The sequence below is a fragment of the Tilletiopsis washingtonensis genome, assembly GCF_003144115.1.
Source record: "Tilletiopsis washingtonensis strain MCA 4186 unplaced genomic scaffold FA09scaffold_23, whole genome shotgun sequence".
In the NCBI taxonomy this organism is placed as follows: domain Eukaryota; kingdom Fungi; phylum Basidiomycota; class Exobasidiomycetes; order Entylomatales; genus Tilletiopsis; species Tilletiopsis washingtonensis.
This window is the reverse complement of record NW_020312020.1, coordinates 299,682-319,930: the sequence shown is the minus strand read 5'-3', so window position 1 is coordinate 319,930 and position 20,249 is coordinate 299,682. Positions and strand designations below refer to the sequence as shown.

At 67.5% G+C, this 20,249-nt stretch overlaps 7 protein-coding genes across 7 annotated transcripts; 4 read left to right on the top strand and 3 right to left on the bottom strand.

Moving 5' to 3' along the window:
• Positions 1-1,066: 1,066 nt before the first annotated feature.
• FA09DRAFT_332260 (hypothetical protein) lies at positions 1,067-6,184 on the top strand. Its single transcript, XM_025743385.1, has 4 exons — positions 1,067-4,486; positions 4,543-4,614; positions 4,670-4,752; positions 4,805-6,184. The coding sequence occupies exons 1-4, from the start codon at positions 1,137-1,139 to the stop codon at positions 6,088-6,090; spliced, it is 4,791 nt and encodes a 1,596-aa protein (XP_025595642.1). The 5' UTR covers positions 1,067-1,136; the 3' UTR covers positions 6,091-6,184.
• A 42-nt stretch (positions 6,185-6,226) lies between these two features.
• Positions 6,227-7,454, bottom strand: FA09DRAFT_362996 (hypothetical protein; the record flags this gene model as incomplete). The annotated part of the gene is made up of 8 exons (XM_025745540.1): positions 7,389-7,454; positions 6,988-7,338; positions 6,703-6,929; positions 6,611-6,643; positions 6,494-6,558; positions 6,422-6,442; positions 6,300-6,363; positions 6,227-6,247 (listed from the first exon to the last, which is right to left on the bottom strand). Exons 1-8 carry the CDS (start codon positions 7,405-7,407, stop codon positions 6,227-6,229), a joined length of 801 nt encoding a protein of 266 aa, XP_025595641.1. The 5' UTR covers positions 7,408-7,454.
• A 126-nt stretch (positions 7,455-7,580) lies between these two features.
• On the top strand, positions 7,581-10,309 carry FA09DRAFT_332259 (hypothetical protein). Its single transcript, XM_025743384.1, has 8 exons — positions 7,581-8,693; positions 8,756-8,876; positions 8,933-9,010; positions 9,072-9,151; positions 9,219-9,326; positions 9,389-9,610; positions 9,674-9,806; positions 9,867-10,309. Exons 1-8 carry the CDS (start codon positions 7,606-7,608, stop codon positions 10,236-10,238), a joined length of 2,202 nt encoding a protein of 733 aa, XP_025595640.1. The 5' UTR covers positions 7,581-7,605; the 3' UTR covers positions 10,239-10,309.
• A 767-nt stretch (positions 10,310-11,076) lies between these two features.
• On the bottom strand, positions 11,077-12,547 carry FA09DRAFT_341277 (hypothetical protein; the record flags this gene model as incomplete). The annotated part of the gene is made up of 2 exons (XM_025744425.1): positions 11,077-11,412; positions 11,468-12,547. 2 exons carry the CDS (start codon positions 12,545-12,547, stop codon positions 11,077-11,079), a joined length of 1,416 nt encoding a protein of 471 aa, XP_025595639.1.
• A 1,826-nt stretch (positions 12,548-14,373) lies between these two features.
• On the top strand, positions 14,374-17,891 carry FA09DRAFT_322783 (ClpP/crotonase). The gene is made up of 3 exons (XM_025741064.1): positions 14,374-14,770; positions 14,825-15,020; positions 15,074-17,891. Exons 1-3 carry the CDS (start codon positions 14,546-14,548, stop codon positions 17,635-17,637), a joined length of 2,985 nt encoding a protein of 994 aa, XP_025595638.1. The 5' UTR covers positions 14,374-14,545; the 3' UTR covers positions 17,638-17,891.
• A 458-nt stretch (positions 17,892-18,349) lies between these two features.
• FA09DRAFT_301759 (hypothetical protein) lies at positions 18,350-19,055 on the top strand (the record flags this gene model as incomplete). Its single annotated transcript, XM_025740378.1, has 3 exons — positions 18,350-18,466; positions 18,549-18,679; positions 18,737-19,055. 3 exons carry the CDS (start codon positions 18,350-18,352, stop codon positions 19,053-19,055), a joined length of 567 nt encoding a protein of 188 aa, XP_025595637.1.
• Positions 19,056-19,233: 178 nt separating this feature from the next.
• On the bottom strand, positions 19,234-20,117 carry FA09DRAFT_341274 (hypothetical protein; the record flags this gene model as incomplete). The annotated part of the gene is made up of 3 exons (XM_025744424.1): positions 19,234-19,263; positions 19,326-19,441; positions 20,084-20,117. The coding sequence occupies 3 exons, from the start codon at positions 20,115-20,117 to the stop codon at positions 19,234-19,236; spliced, it is 180 nt and encodes a 59-aa protein (XP_025595636.1).
• Between the last annotated feature and the right edge of the window lie 132 nt (positions 20,118-20,249).

Sequence of the window (20,249 nt, the reverse complement as noted above, 5' to 3'; positions counted from 1 at the left end):
TGTGCCAGCTGTGCGTCGACGGCGTGCTGCAGCGCCAGCCGCAGCTGCTCGACGGAGGCGGCGAGCGCCTCGGCGGGCGCGCCGAGGCGGGCATGCAGCTGCGCCAGCGTCGCCGTCGACGACGCCAGCAGGGCGCTGAGCGCCGCGGCGTCCATGGTGTGGCTGGCCAGACGCGGCCTGGCGAGTGCGGTGAAGAGGTGGGTGCGTATGCGCCGGTGGGCGGAGGCTTGTGAATGTGCTGAGATGGAGCAGAGGCGGTGATGGCGGTCGGCATCGAGGAGCGTCGCTCAACGGCGCAAGCCTGTTCTCACGCCGGCCAGGCACACGGAGCATCATCAGGCGCGCCGCGCGCGTCACCCAGATCACTCCGCAACAAACACGCGTCGGGTCACGTGACGCCAACACCTGGCACCTCGCCTCTCCCTCGCCTTCGCACTCTCTGATGTGTACATCACAGCAGATGAAGCATTGAAAGCTCAGCTGCAGGTTCATGGTACACGCGAAGAGGGAGGTTGCGTTTGCAGCCATCGGCCGCGCTGCACCCTGAAACGCGTCGAGGGCTCGCTGCACGGCGCGTTCCAAGGGCCGCGGCGGCGGTGCGGCTCTCCATGATGCATGCCTCAGCTCCAGCCGGCTTCAGCGGCGACGGCCGCTCCTTGGCTTGCGTCCACTCACCCGATCCACTCCCATGCTCCCGTCGCGCGCTGCTCCGTTCCCATACCCGGCGTGACCCCTGCCCCTCTCTCCTGCTCCATCTTCCCTCTCTCGACGCGTCGCGCTGCATGGCCGCCGCCGCCACGTCCGAGCGCCAGGCGGCGGCCGTGCAGCCGCCGCGCCCGGCCTCGCCCACCCGCACATCCAGCTACCCGTCCCAGGACATCTCCATCCTCGACTTTGCCGCGCAGCCCGCGCCCGCACGCGCCGGCCCGGCCGCGGCGCCGCACCTCTACACGCCGCGCTCCTCGACGCCGCTCGGCACACAGCCCGCCTCGCCGCCGCCGCAGCAGGCCGCGCTGCAGCCCGAGCCGCTGCCGCTCGCGTCGCCCGACTCGCTGCCGAGCCTCGACGCCGCCGCGCCGGCGCTGCGCAGCGAGCTCGTCGGCGATGCGCAGCGGCGGCCGCTCGATGCTGCCGCGATGATGAACGCGGGGCGCCTGCCGCCCGGCTCGGGGTTGGGCCTCGGGCTGCCAGGCCGCGGCGAAGGGGCGCCGGCGTCGCCGCCTCTGCAGCCGCACGAGGTGCCGCGGCCAAGCTCGCCCGTCGCTGCGCCGGACGACGAGCGGCAAGCGCCGCCAGCGCCGCAGTCGGGCGTGCCTGCGTGGCGCAACATGCCTGGCTTCGAGGACCTCTCCGAGTCGTGGGACCCCGCGTCGCCGGTGATCCAGTCGCTGGCGCCGCCGGCCAATCTGGCGCTGTCCAGCTCGGACAGCGGCCACACAGGCGGCACCGGCAGCACGGTGCGGCCGCCCGTGCGCCTCGGGCTGGCAGGCAGCGACGGGCCACGCCGACCGGGCGCCGCCTCGCTCGAGACGAAGCTGCGCGCTGGGCCCAGCAGTCCGTCCAACCGCGTGCCGTCGCACGACGCCGCAGTGGCAGATCGCATCGTGACGGGCTCGAGCGGCGTGAGCGGCAGCTTCCGTGATGCCCTGAGCGCGAGCGCCTTTGGGCCTGGCGGCACCAGCACTGCGCCGAGCACTGCCGCGCCGCGCCGCGCCTCGAGCGAGGCGAGTGAGGGCAGCTCGGTCAGTGGGGCCAAGGTGGGCTTCGGCGCGCGCGAGAGCAAGCGGGGCTCGTCCTCGAGCGACGAGGAGGAGGTCAACTTTGGCACGGCCAAGGAGCCCGACGTGGAGCAGACGTTCGTTGAGCTCAGCCAGGCCGAGAGCCTGCCGCCCATCCTCAAGCCTGCGTGGGCCAAGAACCTCAAGGGCCGCGGTGTCGAGCGCGCCGGCGGCGACATGTTCACGCCGCTGAAGCTGCAGAGCATGTGGCGCACGCCGACGCCCGAAGCGAGACAGAGCGCCGCGTCCAGCAACGAGGAGGTCAAGGCTCGTGGCGCCTCGCCGCCCGGCCCGACTATCGAAGTTGCCTCGCCCGAGCACGAGTCGAGACGCTCTTTTGCGCGCGTCAGTCCTCCGCAGGCAGGTCCTTCAAGATCGCCTTCGCCGCCGGCCTCGCGAGTGCAGAGCCGTGCACCGAGCGGGCCGTTTACCTTCACGTCGCGCGCAGGCAGCTCGCCCGACTTTGCAGCTGCGCCGCGCATGCTTGGCTTCGGCATGGCTGGCGTCGAGGGCACTCCGCGTCGCGGCCCTCTGACGCCTCGCGCGCCCAACACGCCGCTCAGCCTCTTTGCCGGGCGAACCAAGAACGTCTTCCCGCCTGCCGTGCCCTTTCGCATCACGCGCGCGCGCGAGGACAGCCCGCGTGCGGCTGCGCGGGCAGCGGCAGCTGCGGCTGAGAAGCGCATGGAGGAGGAGCGCGAGCGCGAGCGGAAACGCCTGCGGCTGGCCGACCGGCCGGGCTCGGCGCACTCCTCTTCTGCGCACAGCGAGGAGGAAGAGGCGCGCTTCGCACCCGTGCATGAGCCGCTCGGCGCTGGGCCACCGCCGCCGCGGAGAGACTACGTGCGCGAGGGCCCCGACTTCTTGGCGGTGATACAGGGCGTGCGCCTGCCCAGCGACGACTACGCCAGCCTGCAGCGCGACGCAGAGCTGGACTTGAGCGGCAGCTCCGACCTCGAGGAGCAGGGCCAAGAGTCTGGCCTCACCCTCGGCGAGGCGCACTTCGCCACGCGGAGTGGAGCTCGTGCGCCCACTCCGAGCGCGACAAGTCCGCTGCGCCTCTCTGGCCGCCGGATACCGTCGGCGAACCGCAGCTTCGTCTCATTTGTGGATGGGGACGACGAGTCGCCGCGCAAGCTGTTTCGCCGCTTCAGTGCCGTGCAGCAGGCTCAGCAGGAGTTCGAGGCGGAGGCCGGCGAGGACAGCTTTGAGCGACGCGAGCGCACTGCACGTGAAGAGCTCGAGGAGGAGGCGCGCGATCGTGAGATGGCGCAGCTCGAGGCGCGTCTTGCCGCCAGGGAGCGCGCCAGAAGCGCTGAGCTCAGTGCTCGTGCAGAGGAGCACGACCTGCACGAAGCAATGTCCAGCGAGGAGGAGCCAATACCACAACCTGCTCGTCAGGCACCGCAGGCTCCCGAACGCGTGCCAAAGCTCATTGGCCCCGAGGACCTCCCGTCCGACCTCGATCAGCTCGGCGGCGGGCGCATGACGTTCGACCGCGCCACGATGCGCTGGATCAGTGTCAAGGCAGCACGTCGTGCGCAGCAAGAGCAGGCCGATGAGCTCCCGGCGGCCGGCTCATCGCGTGGCCTCATGCGCATCAACAGAGACCTGGCCTCAGGCAACGCAAGCGCGGCTAGCGGAGACTCGACGGACCCGTTCAAGGACATTGAGAGCTTCGGCACCACGAGGGACGCTTCTGTCGTCCGCGCAGTTCCCGCACGCTCGGAGGCGCAGGCTCCGGTGGCATCGCAGTCGCCACGAGCTGAGGCTCGGAGACGGCCGGCCGCGCGAGAGGAGCAGCGAGCACCGCCTGCCAGGTCGCAACTGCCTGTTCGTCTTGCCATCCCACGCTCGGGCTCCAACCTGCGCAACGAGATCGACTTCTTCAGCGATGGCGACTCTACCGTCCGCAGCCAGGCGACTACGCGCAGCAACGGCACGCGCTCGCAGACGGCACGCACGCAGACCTCGGGCCGCGCAAGCGTGCCCGACGCTGCCGAGCTGCGAGAGAGGGAGAGCCCACGCAAGAGGCTCAGCGTGCCAAAGACGCAGAGCCACGCGCCTCTCACGCCCCCAGCTCGCGCGCCGGTCAACATCATCACGACGCCACTGAGCACCTTTGCGACGCCGCGTGCACCGCGCTCTATTCTCAAGGGCATGGCAGCGACGCCCGACCAGCTCCTTGCGCGCTCCGAAGCGCGCTCCATCAGCTTTGCCGACGTGGGCGCTGTAGGCGCGCAACGTCCTCACTACGACGAGGAGCCAGACGATTTCGAGGACGACGATGCCGCGTCGCTGCACGGCATGCTGAGCCAAATGACCAATCTCGCGCTGCAACGCGATGCCGAGCTCGCCGAGGGCGAGCAGGTGGACCCACGCGAGGCCTCGCAGGAATGGCACGTCACGCCTACGCGAGGCGCTCGGACGCCCATGGCACGCCGCAGCGTCGTCTCGACGGGGCGCTCGCCGTGGAACATGACGGCCCTGCGCGAGCGGCGGCACCACGGCGAGATGGATGCAGAGATGACATTCCTCACCGACGCGAGCTTTGCCTTTGCGCACGATCGCATCCTCGAGCTCATCACGGATGTCGCGCCGTGGGAGCCGGGATGGGAGGAGATGGACACCATCGACCTCTCTGGCAGACGCGTCGAGAGCGTGGTGCGGATCAAGGAGTTCCTGCCGCGCCTGCAGCACGTCAAGCTGTGAGCCAAAGTGCGCTGCAGTTCCGAGACCTGGCGCTGACCTTCTTGCGCTCCAGCGACCACAACGAAATTGCCTACCTCACCGGCCTGCCCGACACTGTTCGCTCGCTCAACGTCAGCCACAACCTGTGAGTGTCTCGATTGCGCGGCGCTGCGTGCTGCGACTGACAGCCACTTCCGCAGTCTGCCGCCCACCGTCTCCTTTGGCCACATGCTCGGCCTGGAGACGCTCGACATCAGCCACAACGACGTCGAGCATCTTGGTGGTGAGTGCCGTGCGCGCTTCACTAGAGTACGCTGCTCACAGTCATTCTGTAGCGCTCTCGCGTCTGGTCAACCTGCGCGAGCTGCGCGCCGACTACAATGGCGTCACGTCCATTGCTGGCATCGAGCGTCTGCAGCATCTTAAGTTGCTCAGCCTGCGTGGCAACAAGCTGCAGGCGCTCAACTTGCTCGACACTGCCTGGCGCAGCCTCGAGCACCTCAATGTCAGCCACAACGAGCTGCTAGCTGTGCGCGGGCTCGGCACACTGCGCCGGCTCAAGAGCCTCAACGTCGAGCACAATCTGCTCTCGCGCCTCGAGCTCGGACCGTCGATGCCGCGCCTGCGCGCTCTGCGGCTCAGCTACAACGCAGCGGTCGAGCACCTCGACGTGCAGCCTGCGCCGCAGCTGCGCACGCTGCACGCAGACTACTGCGGCCTTGAGCGCGTCGAAGGCATCGAGACGCTCATCAAGCTGCACAACCTCAGTCTGCGGCAGCAAGTGTCCGGCAACGGTCTGCTGCAGCCGGCGCAGCACGTTCCGCACGCCGCGCGCCTCTTCCTCTCGGGCAACGCCCTGCCGCGCGGACTGTGCGAGCGCACGGCGCCATTCACCTCGCTCGTGTACCTCGAGCTGTCCGGCTGCCAGCTCTCGTCGCTGCCGGCAGAGCTGGGCTCGCTCGCGCCGAATCTGCGCCACCTCAACGCGGACTACAACCTCTTTGCACGCATCCCGCCGCTGCAGGGCCTCGCGCGCCTAAAGCGGCTCAGCCTCGTCGGCTGCCGCCTGAAGCGTTCGCGCGCCATCGTCGACGCGCTGCACCACATGCCAGAGCTTGCCGTGCTCGACGTGCGCACCAACCCCTGCACGCTCGGCCTATACCCACCGCTCATGCTCGTCGACAAGGCCGCGCCTGCGGACGCGCCAGCCTCGCAACCGGCGTTCCTGCCGCCCATGCCCAACCCGAACGTCGTGCAGCCCGACACTGCGGCCGCCGAGGCGCGTCAGGCCCGGCTGAAGCAGAAGGCCGCGCAGGCCGACCTCGAGAAGTCGTTCTTTCACAAGCGGCCACATGACATCGGCGCCGCTGCGCTCCTTGACGCCGACGAGGACGATGGCGAGCCGCGCGCAGACGATGCCCAGACGCAGGCGCTCTATGCCGCCTCCGACGCCCGCTTCGCCCGCACGCTGCCGCCGCACTTTGCCTCGCGCCGCCTGCTGCACCGCGGCACGCTCGCCATGGCCTGTCCGGCGCTCGAGTGGCTCGACGGCGTCGCCATCGACGAGGATGAGGTGCTGCAGGCCGACGAGATGCTCTCGCGCCTCGGCTCGGTCGCGTAGTCGTGCATCGCCTATCTCCCTTCTCGTTCCCGTCTTGCCCCATCTTTCCGTATGTCACGACACTGTATTCCATCGCAATTGCACTCCTAGTCACGCGTGCGGCAGACACAGCAGGGAGATGCGAGTTGGAGCGCGTTCACATGAACATCTTGGCAAGCTGCTCGGTAGAGGTCAGCAACAGATCGAGGCGGGGCTACGCTGCGACGCACCTGGCCGAGGCCGCCGGAGTTGCCGCCGCCCATCATGCCGGCCATCTGCTGCTTCATCATCATCCTGCGGCACGGGTGTGAGCGCAGCTCGTCTTCCAAGCATTGTACGGCGGGCTACGCACTTCATGACCATCTCGCCGGCGCTGCGGGAGGCGTCAGCATGACGCACACACGGAACACCACGGGCGGCGCACCTGTTCATCGCGTCCTGCTTGTTGCCGCCAGACACGTTGCCCTCGGACTGCTTCTGCTCGAACATCTGCGGCGGATGTGAGCAGAGGGAGACAAGCGCAGCGAGCTTAGGCACACACCTTGCCGGCCTGAGCCATGGCCATCGCGATGAGCTGTGGGTGCAGATCGATAAGCATATGGGTCCGATACAAGTTGCACACACGATGCTCACCTTGCTCTGCATGTCACCACCGCCCTGCTGCTGCTGTTGCTGCTGGCCGCCGCCGCTGCCGAACATGCTCTTGAGCGCATCGACGGCCGCGGCACCGCCGACGTCGTTGGCGTGCGCAGACGAGTTGGAGTCGTTCACCTGTGCATGCTGCTGCATCACGCGGTTCTCATCAAAGTCGTCGCCCGACACCTGGCCGTTGTTCAAGCGCGACTGCAGGAACTTGGTGGCTGGTGCGCAACGCTCAGCCAGGCGTCACTATTCCGCGAGCCGCTGCGGCACACTCACCCATGCCGAACATCTCATTGTTGCCGCCGCCGTTGCTCTGGCCGCCGCCGCCGTGCTGCTGCGCCATGCTGAGGATGCTGCCAAAGTCGAGGCCGCCCGAGCCCTGGCTCTGGCCCTGCGGGCGGTTGAGGTGGGCGCCGCCCTGCACGCCAAACTCGCCGCCGCCGCTGCCCTCGTGGTGCTGCTGGCGGCCCTCGCCGCCGTAGCCCTGGTTGTCGCTGCCGCCGCCGTAGCCGCCCTGGTTGCCGCCGTAGTTGTCCTGGTTGCCGCCGAAGTTCTGCTGGTCCTGTCCGAAGCTGCCCTGCTGCTGCTGGCCGCCCTGGTTCTGCGACTCGAGGAACTTCTTGCCGGCTGTGAGGGGTGTGAGTAGGTGCAAAGGTGTCGCAGCGCGGGCGACGCACCGTTGAAGAGCTGGTCCATGATGTGTGAGTAGTGAGGAGGTGTGAGGTGGATGGGGTGTGGTGGCGGGAGGCAAGCCAACACCTGCGCAGGTGGAGCTCGAGTCGCTTCCCGCTCCGCCTTCGCGCCCTTTGCGCACGGTCCAGCAGACGCCGCGTCGAGCGTGCCTCGCTCCTCTTCCTGCTTCGCGACCACATCCTCCTCACTCCCACCGCGCGCATGTCTCCGTCGGCATCCGCCGCCGACGCGGACTCGCCACCGCCGGACGTGCCCGCTGAGGCGGTCGCGGATGTCAGCGACGGCGACGCAGCCACGACGGCAGCTGAGCCCTCAGCGGCGCCTGCGCCTGCCCGCCGGGCTGGCCGCCTGGCGCCGGTGCGCAGCCTGCCGAACAAGAGTCACAAGTTCGTCGTCATCGAGTATCCGGGCGTCGTGGGCGCTCCTGCGGCACCTTCAATGCCGAACGAGTCGCAGCAACAGCAGCAGCAGGCCTCCTCTGGCTCCTCCACTCCCTCTGTCCCGGCGCGTACCCAGGCACACGCACGCTCTGCTGCGCCGCATCACACGCTCGCCATCAACACCACCACGGACCTCTCGCACAACCCTGCGCTAGCGCGTGCGCTACAGACGCTCGATCCGCGTCCGCCTGCGCTGGCATCGCCCGCTGGCGCTCTGGCACACCTGCACCAGCATCTCGGCATGTCCGACGCCGTAATTGAATGCCGCATCGGCTCTGCCAGTGCGGCGGCGGGCAGCAGTAGCGGCGCGGGCAGCAACGGCCAAGCTGCTTCCTCCAGTAACGCACAGCTCGCCTCGACTGAGCTCTTTCGGCATCCTCTGCACGGCCACATCGTTGGCACCAACGACGGCGTGCTACGTCTACGCACGCGTGTCTGGCGGCGTCGTCGTCGCGCCGCCGCGCCGACGGATGCGCAGGGCGACAGCGCCATGTCGGCGACGACGGACAAGGACGAGGTGCAGGTGCGGCATGAGCATACGGCAGAGATCCTCGGTCTTGCGCGACACACGCTGCGCTTCCGCCAGCTGGCAGACTTTGCCTTTGAGCCTGCGATCGCCTCGCCGCCGCAGCAGTCGGGCGAGGAAGCAGCGCAAGACGAAGGGCGAACCTCGGTAGCGGCCACCGACATCCATGAACAGACGATGCTGCTCATGTCTGCGCTGCAGCGGATGGACGTAGCAGCCATGAGCAACTTCCGCTTCATGCCCGAGAGCGAGAGCTGGGGCAACAAGGACTTCATGGTCACGCCGCCTGCGTTTTCCATCACGACTGTGGCGCGCAAGTACGGGTGCGTTATGGCGCGCAGCTGCCCAGGTCGCAGCCTGCTAACCGCAGCCTTGATACATACAGCTTCCGGCAGAACCCAGCGTCGAGACTGCAGCAGCAACCCGATGGCACATCACGCTACGTCAATGCCAATCGCTGGCGAGGTCTGGCGCCACCGAACTACAGCATGAAGAGCACCAAGCCGGTACGTCTGCACCGACGCTCCTCGCACGCTTGCATGCTGATGACACGAGAGCTCAGGTGCCGGACGCGCCACTTGCACACATTGAAGCCGAGCGCGAGAAGTCAGACGCTGCAGTGCTCAAGGCGCTCGAGAAGGTGCGTGTCGTGGTCTGAAGCGACAAGGCCTGCTGGATTCTTGCTGACGCCGTCCGCGCAGTGCTTCGAAGAGCGTCCCGTCTGGACGCGTGGCTCGCTCTTCAACACGCTGAAGCCGGCGGAGCGCAAGATGGTGGGCCTGTGAGTGATGTTGTCCTCAAGCCTCTGCGGATGCGCAGGATGGGCTGACGATGCATCGCACGCGCAGCCACAAGCAATACCTGCCGCTCGTCTGCTACACGACGAAGGACGGCCCATGGCGCGACTGCCTGATTCGCTACGGCTTCGACCCGCGTGCCGACCGCAGCTCGCGCTTGTGCGTCTCCGTCACTGCGTCCTCACATCACGCCCTCAGCTGATGCCCTCTTTGTCCCGCAGCTACCAGCGTTTCGTCTTCATGAACCGAAAGGCCGACGAGCTGCCGAAGGGACGCGTCAAGATCGGCGGCGATGGCCGCAACCTGCATCGCGGCGTCGAGAGTATGGCACGTGAGGACGATGAGGAGGGCAGAGGGAGCGCTGAGCCGGAAGACGCTGCAGCGGATGACGATGCCGAGGCGCAAGACGCTCAGCAGGGCGCCGCCGTGGAAGATGAACATCCGTGAGTGCTGCGCCTCTCCCTTGCACGCATGACGCTGATGATCGCGCTTCGCTCGCTCTGCAGCCGTAGCCACATCTTCAACGGAGTCTCGCTCGAGGCCAACTCGGGCCGCTTCATGCTGTGCGACATCACCGACCCGATCGCACGGCCGCTGATCGAAGCCGAGGGCCCCGAGAACCTGCGCGAGACTTTCGACGTGAGTTGCCTCCGCGCATTTGCTGCGTGAGAATGCATGCTGATGCGGCCCCTCGCGCAGATGGAGACGGGCTTTTACACGAAGCGCGCATACGACTGCATCAAGCAGGTCCTCAGCATTCGCTTCCACGCCGTGCTGAAGGGCGGCGAGGCGACGCAGAAGGAGTGCGACAAGGCTGTGGCACTCATCGTCGGCGGCGGCGGAGGCGACAGGTCGGCATCTGCGGCAGGCGCAGCCGGAGAAGAGGGCTTCTTCGGCGGTGATGCAGCGCCGCCTTCGGACGAGGAGGAACGCCTGCCGGCGAAGCGAGGGAGAGGAGGCGCGCGGGGCAGAGCTAGGGGATCGACGAGAGGCCGAGGCCGAGGCGCAGCCTCGAGCAGCACGCGCGGCGGCGCTCGCGGCGGGCGTGGACGCGGCTCGCGCGCGACGTAGCGAAGGGCAGACGACACCATTGATAGCACTTGTACAACACCCTCACACATCCAGAACAACACAAGTCACCTTCCTTCAGTATGCCAGCACTCATTGCCCCTCATCTGCGTATTCTGTGGAACCAACGGCGCCCTTGTGATGCGGCGCACCCCTTTTCTGAGAGTGCCTCCGCGCCTGGCAGAGGTGGACGACTACTTCTCCATCACACCCGCTGCGGGCTGAGTAGCGCCTTTGCTATGTCACGCAACGAGCCAATGCGCTGCTGAGGATGTCATTGCCAGAGGAACATCCGAAGCCCGAGCAGCGCATGTGCAGAGCAGGTTGAGACCTTGCGAGGCGAAGTGGACGTGCCGCAGATGCTGCGTGACGGCCTACACGCCGAATCATCGGCGTGCAGGCGGTCGCGGAGCATCTGTCGCAGTCAGCTTCGCTCGCGAGCTCCTCTACTAGCGGGACGAGTGCACGTCGCTCGAAATCCTCCAAGCTCAGCTCATGAAGACGTCGTCGATACGCTGCACACGGGTGCGTGGGCGGAGCGACGACGGCCAAGAAGATGGGAGTGGGAGTCTGTCGGGGACTGCACGACGGAGGCGGCGAGCTGGCAGTGCGAGCGCTCAGCTTCGTCTCCTGCATCTCTTATCCGCCGAGACTCGATCCATCAGCACGAGGCTTTCTCCAACCTAGCGAGTGCAGAGGTCCTCTGCCAAGGACGTCTGCGCTCGCTCTGTCGGAGACCACATCGTGCTGGCAGATTGACTGACGTTGAATGAAGTAGAAGCCGCAGATGAAGCAGGGTGCGGCGCCGTCATGACACTAGCCCGTCCGCCTTGCCGCCGTGCTACCGGCCCTCAGCAGCATTCCGCTCCTCGCGCTCGAGCCGCATCTGTTGCGCGTCCGCCAGCGCCGCGAGCGTGCGTTCGAAGATGCGCGAGAAGCTCTTGTCCCAGGCCAGGACGCCTTCGGACAGCTGCGCTGGCGGCGATGCCGCCGGGGAGGCGGAGCTTTGCCGCTCGTGCCGGGCCGCATCTGCTGGCGCTGCTCGACGACGGGCTGGAGGCGAAGAGGTGCGAGAGCGCTGACGTTTGAGCGGTGTGCGCGTGGGAGGGGTGGAGTAGTCGTGCGAGATGACGGGCTTGACGTCCTCCTCGTCTTCGTCAGACGCGTCTGGATCGAACTGCATCAAAAAGCGTGAGCGAAGCAAGCGAAGCAGTGAAAGATATCACACTCACGGTCTTCGAGAAGACATTGGCGAAATGCCTGCCCTCCTCCGTGTCGTCCTTGCCCTGCTCCTCTCGTGGCCGTGGAGGCGGGGAAGCGCTATGCGCGGTGCTTGGCGGTACGAGGACCTCTTCCATCTCCTCTTCCTCCTCCTCGCCCTCCTGCTTGACGACCACCTCATCTCCACTCTGCTCGCTCTCATCGTCAAGCTCCACAATCCCATCCAGCTCCTCCGGCTTTTGCTCCAGATCGCCCTCCGCTCGCGTCCGCTCCTCCTTCTCGAACGTGTCTTCCTCTGGCAGTGGCTCTACATCCAGCGCCGCGCGCCCCCACGCGCGCAGTGTGGTACGAGCGCGCAGTGCGATGTTCTGCAGCCGCACGCGATCCGTCTGAGAGAGGGCGCGGCCGGATGCGCCATCGGACTGGCGCACCTCGCGTGGCTTGGCGGCGGCATGGCGGCCATCGAAAGAAGGGGGCATCGCTGAAGTGGCGGGAGGACCGATGAATGGAAAGAGCTTCGCTGCCTCGGCCTGTACGGCGGCATAGTCGAGCTCGAAGCCGCGCACGAGGGCGTGCCATTGGGCATCGATGAGATGCATGAGCTGCAGAGCGCGCGCGAGGGTGGTGCCTACGTCTTCGAGCTCTTCCTCCTGCAGCTGCTCCTGGTCATGCTCCTCCTGCTGCACATCCTCGCCCGCCCTGCCCGTAGGTCGTCCACCATGCGCGTCGTAGCCCGTGCACGCCTCGGGCACGACGTCGCTGAGCTGCAGCAGATAGCCGACCTTGATGCTGCCAGCCGGCGGCGCCGGCGGCACGGATGCCAGCACAGCGAGCACGGGCAGGACAGCAGCGCAGTAGGCGCGCAATGAGCGCAGCGGAGAGTCGGGCGCATGGCGGCGGCGATGGTTGCGCGAGAGGGCGAGCAGCGCTGCGTCAAGCCAGGCCATGAGCCGTGAAGATTGCAGCGGCGTCAGTCGTCGTGGCGCCGTGGGAGGCGGGCGAGAGCTGCTCCCGAAGCCGGACGCAGAGGCGGCGGTGGAGGCGCCATCGTCGGCTGCGGGCGTGTAGAAGAAGCCGCCGTGCGTGTTCATGCCGGCGGCCAGCGAGAGGGAGAGGAGGTGGAAGTGGTGGACACGACGCTCGAGGCAAGTGGAGGCGAGCGGAGCGCCGAGGCGCGCCTTGCCGCTGTTCCCACGCCCCCCCTCTCGCTCTTCGGCCATCCAAGCCTGCCGCCCCAAGGGCCAGCACTCGACTAGACACGGCTGCCGTGCAAAGCAGCGATGAGCATACATCGATGCGCTGGTGCAGACATGCTCAAGCAAGCCAGACGTGCTCCCTGCTGCCGCTGTACAGAGCTTAGCACGTAGCACCACTTTGACGTCTCGTCCGCCGCTGCCAAGCTCTCCCTCGCGCTGCCCTTCACAGGCAACCAGCTCTTGCTGCGCTGCAGGCAATGTATCTCATCTCGTCATCCACTCCTTTGGTGCGTCGCCCATCTCGCTTCTGGGGAGCAAGCGGCAGCAGAGCAACGCGCCGAGAGAGCCAAATGCTATCTTTGCGCCCAGAGCAGCGTCTCGACATCCCCGGCCGTCAAGGATTCGAGCAGCAACCAGCAGAGACAGCTCCCTTTGTCCTTCTCGCCTCTGCAGACTCGCATCGAAGAGAGCACAAGAGAAAGCACGCGGGATCAGTCGCAGCTGGCTGACAGCCGCTCAGCACACGCAGCATATGGCGCGCAGCGGCCCGATGTCGGGGATAGGGCTGCGCGCTGCAGCTGCATGAGGAGGTGCAGCCTGCCGCTTGCAGCGAGGAGTCAAGGGAAGCTTGAGGGTGCTGCGGCGAGGACGCGACCTCGAGCGGGAGGCGGCGAGAGGGAGAGAGGACGGCAGCGGGCCTGCACCCCTTGCAGGCGCATGCAGGCGCGCCTGACAGCAGCGAGCGGCTGCTGCGCGTCGCGCTCTCTCGTTGCCCTCTCTCACTCACAGCGGCAGAGCGATGCGAATGGCGAGCCAGACGCAGGGTGCAGGGCACAGCCTGCGCTTACCGCTTGCAGACCGGCCTCGAGCAAGCACAAGCAAAGCGACGCAGCGCAACGACGAGGGATAGGGCGCAGAGAGTGCTCATGCGAGCGCGAGGGGCGTGGGAGCGCGTTGCGAGCGCATGCAGCGCGGCAGATGCAGAGCGCAGCTTCACGCTTGTTGGGCGGAGCTGCAAGCTTTGACAGCAGCCGTCCGCTGCTCCACGACGACACGCGAGCTCGACGTCGAGCGCTGCTTTCCGCACAAGCGCAGCGCAGCATTCAGAGAGGAGCACCAACACCGCTGCCGAGAAGGAGAGGCTCGCAAAGGCAACGAGTGAACGACGATCGGCAGGCATCGGCGCAATGCCGCGCAACGGCCTCAAGCGGGCAACGGCACGCGGCCAGCAGCCGTCCATCTTTGCTGCTGCTCGTTGCTCCGTGCCGCATCCGCCGCGTCGGCTGCAGCTGCGGTTTGCGAGAGGAGGTCGAGGACACCAGCATGCAGCCGCGCCCTCTCCCTCTCGCTCTCTCCCGCGCTAACTCGGCGGCAGGGCGTCAGCAGCGCAGCTGCGCCCGCGTCACAAGCGTGAAGCGCGTGTGCCTGCACGTGCGTGCATGGCTGTGCCCGTGTGCGTTCATGCGTCCGCACCCCTTGAGCGGCCGCGCCTCCCGGCCGCAGCGGCTCGCCGCAGCCGGCCGCTCCTCGCCCAGCTTGCTGCGCACCCTCCGTGCTCAGGAGGGCAAGATGCAGCCTCAGCGTGCAGTAGCTTCGACGCACGGCCGCACGCTGCCCCGCGCTCGTGCAGCGTGCAGCGCGAGGGGCTCGCAGCCGTCGTCCGCGACCGCGTCCGTCCGGCGCCGCGGCCGCACTGCGCAGGGGGAGCAATCAGTCTCGCAGCCCCTGGCACGGCCAGCATTCGCCGCGAGGGCCATAAGAGGCGCACCCTGCCGGCGCAGATCCGCATCGCATCCCACCTCCACGCTCTCCACCTCGTCCCGGACACCCACGCCTCCGCCTCGCTCCGCCTTCACAAGTCCTGTCTTCTTGCTCCCCGCTGCATCCGCAGCCATGCGTGTCCTCTTCCTCGTCACGGCGCACAACTCGCTCTCGCAGCGCCTGGCACTGGCACTGCAGGCGCGCGGGCATGCCGTCACCGTCGAGCTGGCCCTGTCGCCGGCCCTCATGGTCGAGGCGGCCGAGCTGGCACGCCCAGACGTCATCCTCTGCCCGTTCCTCACCAAGCGCGTGCCGGCCGAGATCTACGCCAACCATCTGACGCTTATCGTGCATCCCGTGAGTGGATGCGCGGCAGCACTCTCGCTACATTGCACTAATGGTATCCCACAGGGCGCACCCGGTGATGCTGGCCCGTCGGCCATCGACATGGCCCTCTTCGGCGACCAGGGCGAGCACGAGGACTGGGAGACGCAGCTGCAGCTCATCAACGAGCGGCACGGCGCGCCTGGCGCCAGCGCCTCGCGCCGCTCCCACTGGGCCATCACGGTGCTGCAGGCCATCGAGGCGCTCGACGCCGGCCCAATCGGTAAGTGTCGGCTGGGCAGAGTTGCACATGCGCAGGGCTGACACGAGCCACAGTCGCCTTCGAGCAGTTTGAGCTCGACGCCGAGACGGCCGCACTCACCAAGAGCGACTTCTACCGCGGACCCGTCAGCCGTGCCGTCGTCAGCGCCGTGCTGTGCGCACTTGAGCGGTTGCTTGCCGCATGCCCTACGCTACCGCTGCCCGTCGAGCTTCCCACATCCCTCACCGATGCCGCGCGCACGGCGTGCGTCTCGCGTGGCCTGCCGTTTCAGGGCGGCGCGACGCACGAGCGGCCGCTGCTCAAGGCTTCGGCACGCGACTTCTCCGGCTTGGCCTCCGGCTCGACGCTGAGCGCAGCAGCGCTCGTGCAGCGCATCAACAGCGCCGACAGCCAGCCGGGTGTGCAGACTGCGCTGCTGGGCGGCCAGTCGCTCTTCATCTACGGCGCGCATGTGCAGACTGCACCGCTCTGCCCCTCCGCCGCCGCTCGCGCAGAGCACTCGCACCGCGGCAAGGTACTTGCGACCCGCAGCGGCGCCGTCCTCGTTGACTGCGGCGCCGAGCACCCCATCTGGCTCACCCACCTGCGCCGGCCAAAGGCCAAGACGGACACCTACCTGCACGCCAAGCTGCCGGCACTGCAGTGCATCGAGAGCATCTCCGGTCTCGCTGAGCGTCTCGAGCTCGCACACGTCGAGGAGTGGGCTGCGCCGCGCGACGAGGCCGACTGGCAGCGCGCCGAGGGCACGTACCAGCAAGTCTGGGTCGAGCTGGAGCAGGTGGACGAGTCCACAGTCGCATACGTCCACTTCGACTTCTACAACGGCGCCTGCGCCACAGAGCAGTGCCGCGAGCTCGAGGCGGCACTGCAGTGGGCGCTGGTGCAGCGCATCTCGGCCGTCGTGCTGCTCGGCGGGCCGGGCTACTTCAGCAACGGCATTGCGCTCAACGTCATCGAGGGCTCTGCCGACCCTGCCGCCGAGAGCTGGGCCAACATCAACGCCATCGACGATGTGATGCAGCGCATCCTCGCGCCGCACAACGTGCTCACCATCGCTGCGCTGCGTGGCAATGCAGCCGCCGGTGGCCTGGCACTCGCTACTGCCGCCGATGTAGTGCTCTGCTCGGCCTCCGCCACGCTGAACCCGCACTACCGCGGCGTGGGCCTTTTCGGCTCCGAGTATCACACGTTCAGCTGGACGGCGCGCTGCGGCGCCCAGAAGGCTCGTGAGCTGGCGCGCAACATGATGCCGATGAGCCCGACGCAGGCGCTCGAGTGTGGCATGGTCGACCACATCGTCGGCACCGGCGCTGAGGGACCTGCGGCACTGCTGGCGCTCATCAAGCAGGACGTCGCTCGCCTCGTCTTGGCCACCGTCGGCGACGCGGCTACCGACGCCACAGGTTTGCTCAGCTGTGGCGCTCGCTGGACCAAGCCGTTTGCGCCGGCTGCGCTTGGCTTCGACTCGAGCGTGCCGGCCGCTACGCCGATCATGCAGCAGATGCTCGACGCCAAGCATGCCTACCTCAGCCTGCTCTTCGCCTCTCGCGCAGGCCGCTCTGGCACGCCTCTCTCCTTCGCCGCCGGCTTCGCGGCCTTCCGCACGGCCGAGCTGGAGCAGATGCGCCTGGACATGTTCCACCCCGTGCGCTCGCAGCGCTACCACTCGCGCCGCGTGGCGTTCGTGCGCAAGCTCGTGCCCGCCAGCACGCCGACGCGATTTGCGCTGCACAGGCGCTTCGGAGCCGACTGGGCTGCTCCTATGCACGCCGAGGCAGCACTCGATCTCGAGGAGACAAACGCATTCGATAGTCTCGGCGACGTGCCCGACTCGGCAGCCGTCACGCGCATGCCGCCGTACAAGCCCCAGGCGTTCGACGGCATGTCGCGCTCCGAGAGTGGCGCCACCATGTCGACGATGCAGAGTCTTGTCAGCGCATTGGCCGACACGGCCACGCCTGCCTCTACGGCTCCTCCCTCGCCGCAGCAGCAGCCGCGCAAGAGCCGCATGAGCGTCGTCTCGACGGACTTGCTCGAGGAGCGCGAGCTCGAGGACCAGGCTACGCAGCTGGCTCGCGCTGCGCCCGGCCTCGGCCTCGTCGCCGGCACCGAGTCGCCCGCTCGTCGCGGCTCTGGCCCGAGCATCTCGTTTGGTGAGACCGCCGTGTCTCCCTCGCCTGCGCGTGCCAGCGTCGCTTCGGCCGCTTCTCCCTCGCGCGGCACGGTGCGCCGCACCGGCAGCGCCACGAGCTTCGGCCTCACTCTGCGTCGTGCTGTCACGCCCTCGTCTTCCGAGGCGGGGCCGAGCCCGACCAAGGCCAGCGGCGCCGGCCGGCTCTCGCGCATCTTCACTAGCATCGGCCGCAGCAGTGGCAGCGGCAACAAGAACCGGCAGAGCCTGCACGCCCACCAGATGCCGGCTCTTGTCGTCGCTGCGCCGCCGCTGCCGCGCCAGGAGGCCACTCTGCCCGAGCTCGAGGAAAAGGCGCCGCCGACGCCCACCAAGGACAGCGCGCCGGCGCCGCAGCCGGTGTCGCTGTACCCGTGCTACTACGAGAGCGACGACGTGACAGCTTGTGCGGCGCGCACTGCTGCCCCTGCAGCCGTTGCGGCGTAGACACAGCGGCGTCGAGTCCTCACCTTACCTTGCCTCCTTCGCTCGCTCCTCGTTCCTGTCCAACCCGACCCGCTTCGTCACGCCTGTCCCGCCCTGTCCCTCAGCCGCGCAGCCCGTGCTCGCCGCAGCCCCACCCTCTTTCGCCACACGCCTGCTGTATTTCTACCGGTCACTCTGCCGCGGCACAAAGCTCGTTGTTTCTTGACGTTGAGCTTGACGCAGGACAGATTGCTGCGGTGGTGCGGAAAGTGACGACGGAGGCGGTGCGCAGTGTCAGCAAGCGCTGCTCCCACGCACGGGCGTACCCCGCGCCGGGTGGAGGCAGCGCGTCACCGCTCCGCCGCGCCGGCGCACGCCTTGCGCTGGACCCTGCTCCGACGCTGACGCTGCTTCGGCACGCTGCACCTGCTGCGGCCGAGAGCGTTCCTCGGGGCGCCACTTGCAGCGCCGAGGCTTGAGGCTGCGCCGGCGACCCTGCGCTGCGATGACGCCGAGCGTCCCACGCCTTGCTGGGCGTTGCTCGACGGCTACATAAGCCCAGCCGGCTTGGCCTCTCTCTCCCTCCCGCCACCACAGCCCCTTTCGTCTGCTTCCACAGACGCTCAACCTTTCACTCTCAACCTCTCATATGCCTCTCCGCGCCCGCCTGTCGCTCCCCCGCCTCGCCGCCGCACCCCAGTCCACGCGCACCTTCGCCAGCTCCGCACGCACCATGACCTCCGCCGACAGCAAGACCAACGCCTCGGGCCTCACGCCCACCGAGAGCAAGCAGCTGCGCGAGCGCCAGCCCAACGACGACGAGAAGAGCGTGCTGCAGGGCATTCGCGACGTGAGTGATGTCGTGTGCACCTGTGTCGAGCTCAGAGGCTGCATGCGTCGTGATCTGTCGCTGACTCCAACCTCGCATACAGCTCTACACCGTCTCGCCCACGTCGCAGTCGTACTCGATGTACGCGCAGGCCGCCGTCTTCCACGACCCCGTCAGCATTGCCGAGGGCGTCGAGTCGATCAAGGCGCAGTTCAACGGCCTCGTCAAGGTCTTGTGAGTGTGCCTGCCTGGCGCGGCCCTCTCCTTCCACCACTCACATTCCTCCCGCAGCCCGCGTGCCACGCTCGACAAGTTCCGCGTGCTCGAGAACCCGGCGACGCTGCCCAAGAGCACCATCCTCGTCGACCAGGACGTGTCGTACTACCGCAAGACGGACGACAAGGAGCCCTTCAAGACGCTCAACAGCCTCCTCGCGCTCGAGCGCGACGCGCAGGGCAAGGTCACCAAGCACTCTGAGGAGTGGGAGCACAAGCCCACCAGCGCCTCGGACGACGGCTTCTTCGGCATGCTCAACGAGGCGCGCAAGAAGGCTACCGCCGGCATCGTCAACGCCGCCGTCGACAGCACGCCGCCCTCGGAGCGCAAGTGAGCGCCTCCACAGCGCAACACGGCCACACGCATGTAGCACCCTTCCCGTCTTGAGCCCGCACATTGTACCCGTCGGCAATTGATCACCCTCACGCATCGCGACAGAGTGAAACGTAGCATTGCACGTCGCGACGCGGCGATCGGCAGCGTCTAGATGTCCGTGCGGCTCGAAGGCACGCTCATGCGGCGTTCTTCTTGATGCCGATGATCTGCGGCGACGAGACAGCGTGAGATACAGCGCCGCAGGGCTGGCTGCAGCAGCAGCACGCACCTGGCACGAGATGAGCTTGTCGTCGTTCACGAAGTACGTGATCTCGACGTGGCCGCCCGTCTTGGCCTCGATCTTGTCGATCTTGCCCTCCTTGACCTCGCCGCCAAAGGGGCGGTCTGGAGACGGGAGAGTGTCAGTAAGGGTGATAGCGCCGCGGGCGCGAAGGGAGAAGGGAGAAGGTGCGCCGGAGCGTTGCGGTCGCCGCGTCGGCAATCTCTGTCCAGACTCTGCAGCTGGCAAGAAGCCGCTGACTGTCGATTGAAGCTGCCTACCTCCACAGCACGATGAAGTGCTCTTCTCTGCAGCAACGATAGCGAAGAGAGCGTGCGGCCGCAGGGGTACTGGACCAAAAGCTGCGCGCAGCTCGGCACCACGTACGCTCCCCGGCCGGGCGCGCCAGGACGAGCGCTGCGCCTTGGCGGTGCAGCCTGGTCGCAGAGCTCCTCATTGCAGCATCAAAGTCCGAGGCGAGGCAGCGTCTAGCCCGAGGCGTCGATGCTGATGCCCTCTCTTCGGCGAGACGAGCTTATCTACCCGGGAGCAGCGCGCCGGCCAGCCAAACGCAGACGCGCACCCAGCGAGGGCCATCGAGACCGCGAGGTGCTGGGAGATGTGCGTCTCTAACTCCAGAGCCATCGAGCGCACACAGCAGCTCATGCGCTGGCGCGAGCGATGCCGTGTCCAGTGTCTGACGCTCCTTGACCTTCTGACCCTGCCGACCACCTCCCTGTGCGCGAACATCTGCGGCAGACACTCACACTCAACGACGTCGCCCTCCTTGAAAAGAACCATTGTGCAGGTGGGGGTGGTGAGGTGGGGGTGGTGAGGTGGGGGTGGTGAGGTGGGGGTGAGTTGAGGTTGGAGTGGTGTGGTGGTGGTCAGGAGCGAAGCAGCCCGACGGAGCGCGCGAACCGTTACCGGGCG

Bases quoted from the DNA above. Each gene is read 5' to 3' on its own strand.
- FA09DRAFT_332260 (XM_025743385.1), top strand. From the start codon at position 1,137: ATGATGAACGCGGGGCGCCTGCCGCCCGGCTCGGGGTTGGGCCTCGGG. The intron at 4,615-4,669 runs GTGAGTGTCTCG...CCACTTCCGCAG, and splicing joins CTCAACGTCAGCCACAACCT to TCTGCCGCCCACCGTCTCCT. The intron at 4,753-4,804 runs GTGAGTGCCGTG...GTCATTCTGTAG, and splicing joins CGACGTCGAGCATCTTGGTG to CGCTCTCGCGTCTGGTCAAC.
- FA09DRAFT_332259 (XM_025743384.1), top strand. From the start codon at position 7,606: ATGTCTCCGTCGGCATCCGCCGCCGACGCGGACTCGCCACCGCCGGAC. The intron at 8,877-8,932 runs GTACGTCTGCAC...ACGAGAGCTCAG, and splicing joins GCATGAAGAGCACCAAGCCG to GTGCCGGACGCGCCACTTGC. The intron at 9,327-9,388 runs GTGCGTCTCCGT...TTTGTCCCGCAG, and splicing joins GCCGACCGCAGCTCGCGCTT to CTACCAGCGTTTCGTCTTCA.
- FA09DRAFT_322783 (XM_025741064.1), top strand. From the start codon at position 14,546: ATGCGTGTCCTCTTCCTCGTCACGGCGCACAACTCGCTCTCGCAGCGC. The intron at 14,771-14,824 runs GTGAGTGGATGC...GGTATCCCACAG, and splicing joins TGACGCTTATCGTGCATCCC to GGCGCACCCGGTGATGCTGG. The intron at 15,021-15,073 runs GTAAGTGTCGGC...CACGAGCCACAG, and splicing joins GCTCGACGCCGGCCCAATCG to TCGCCTTCGAGCAGTTTGAG.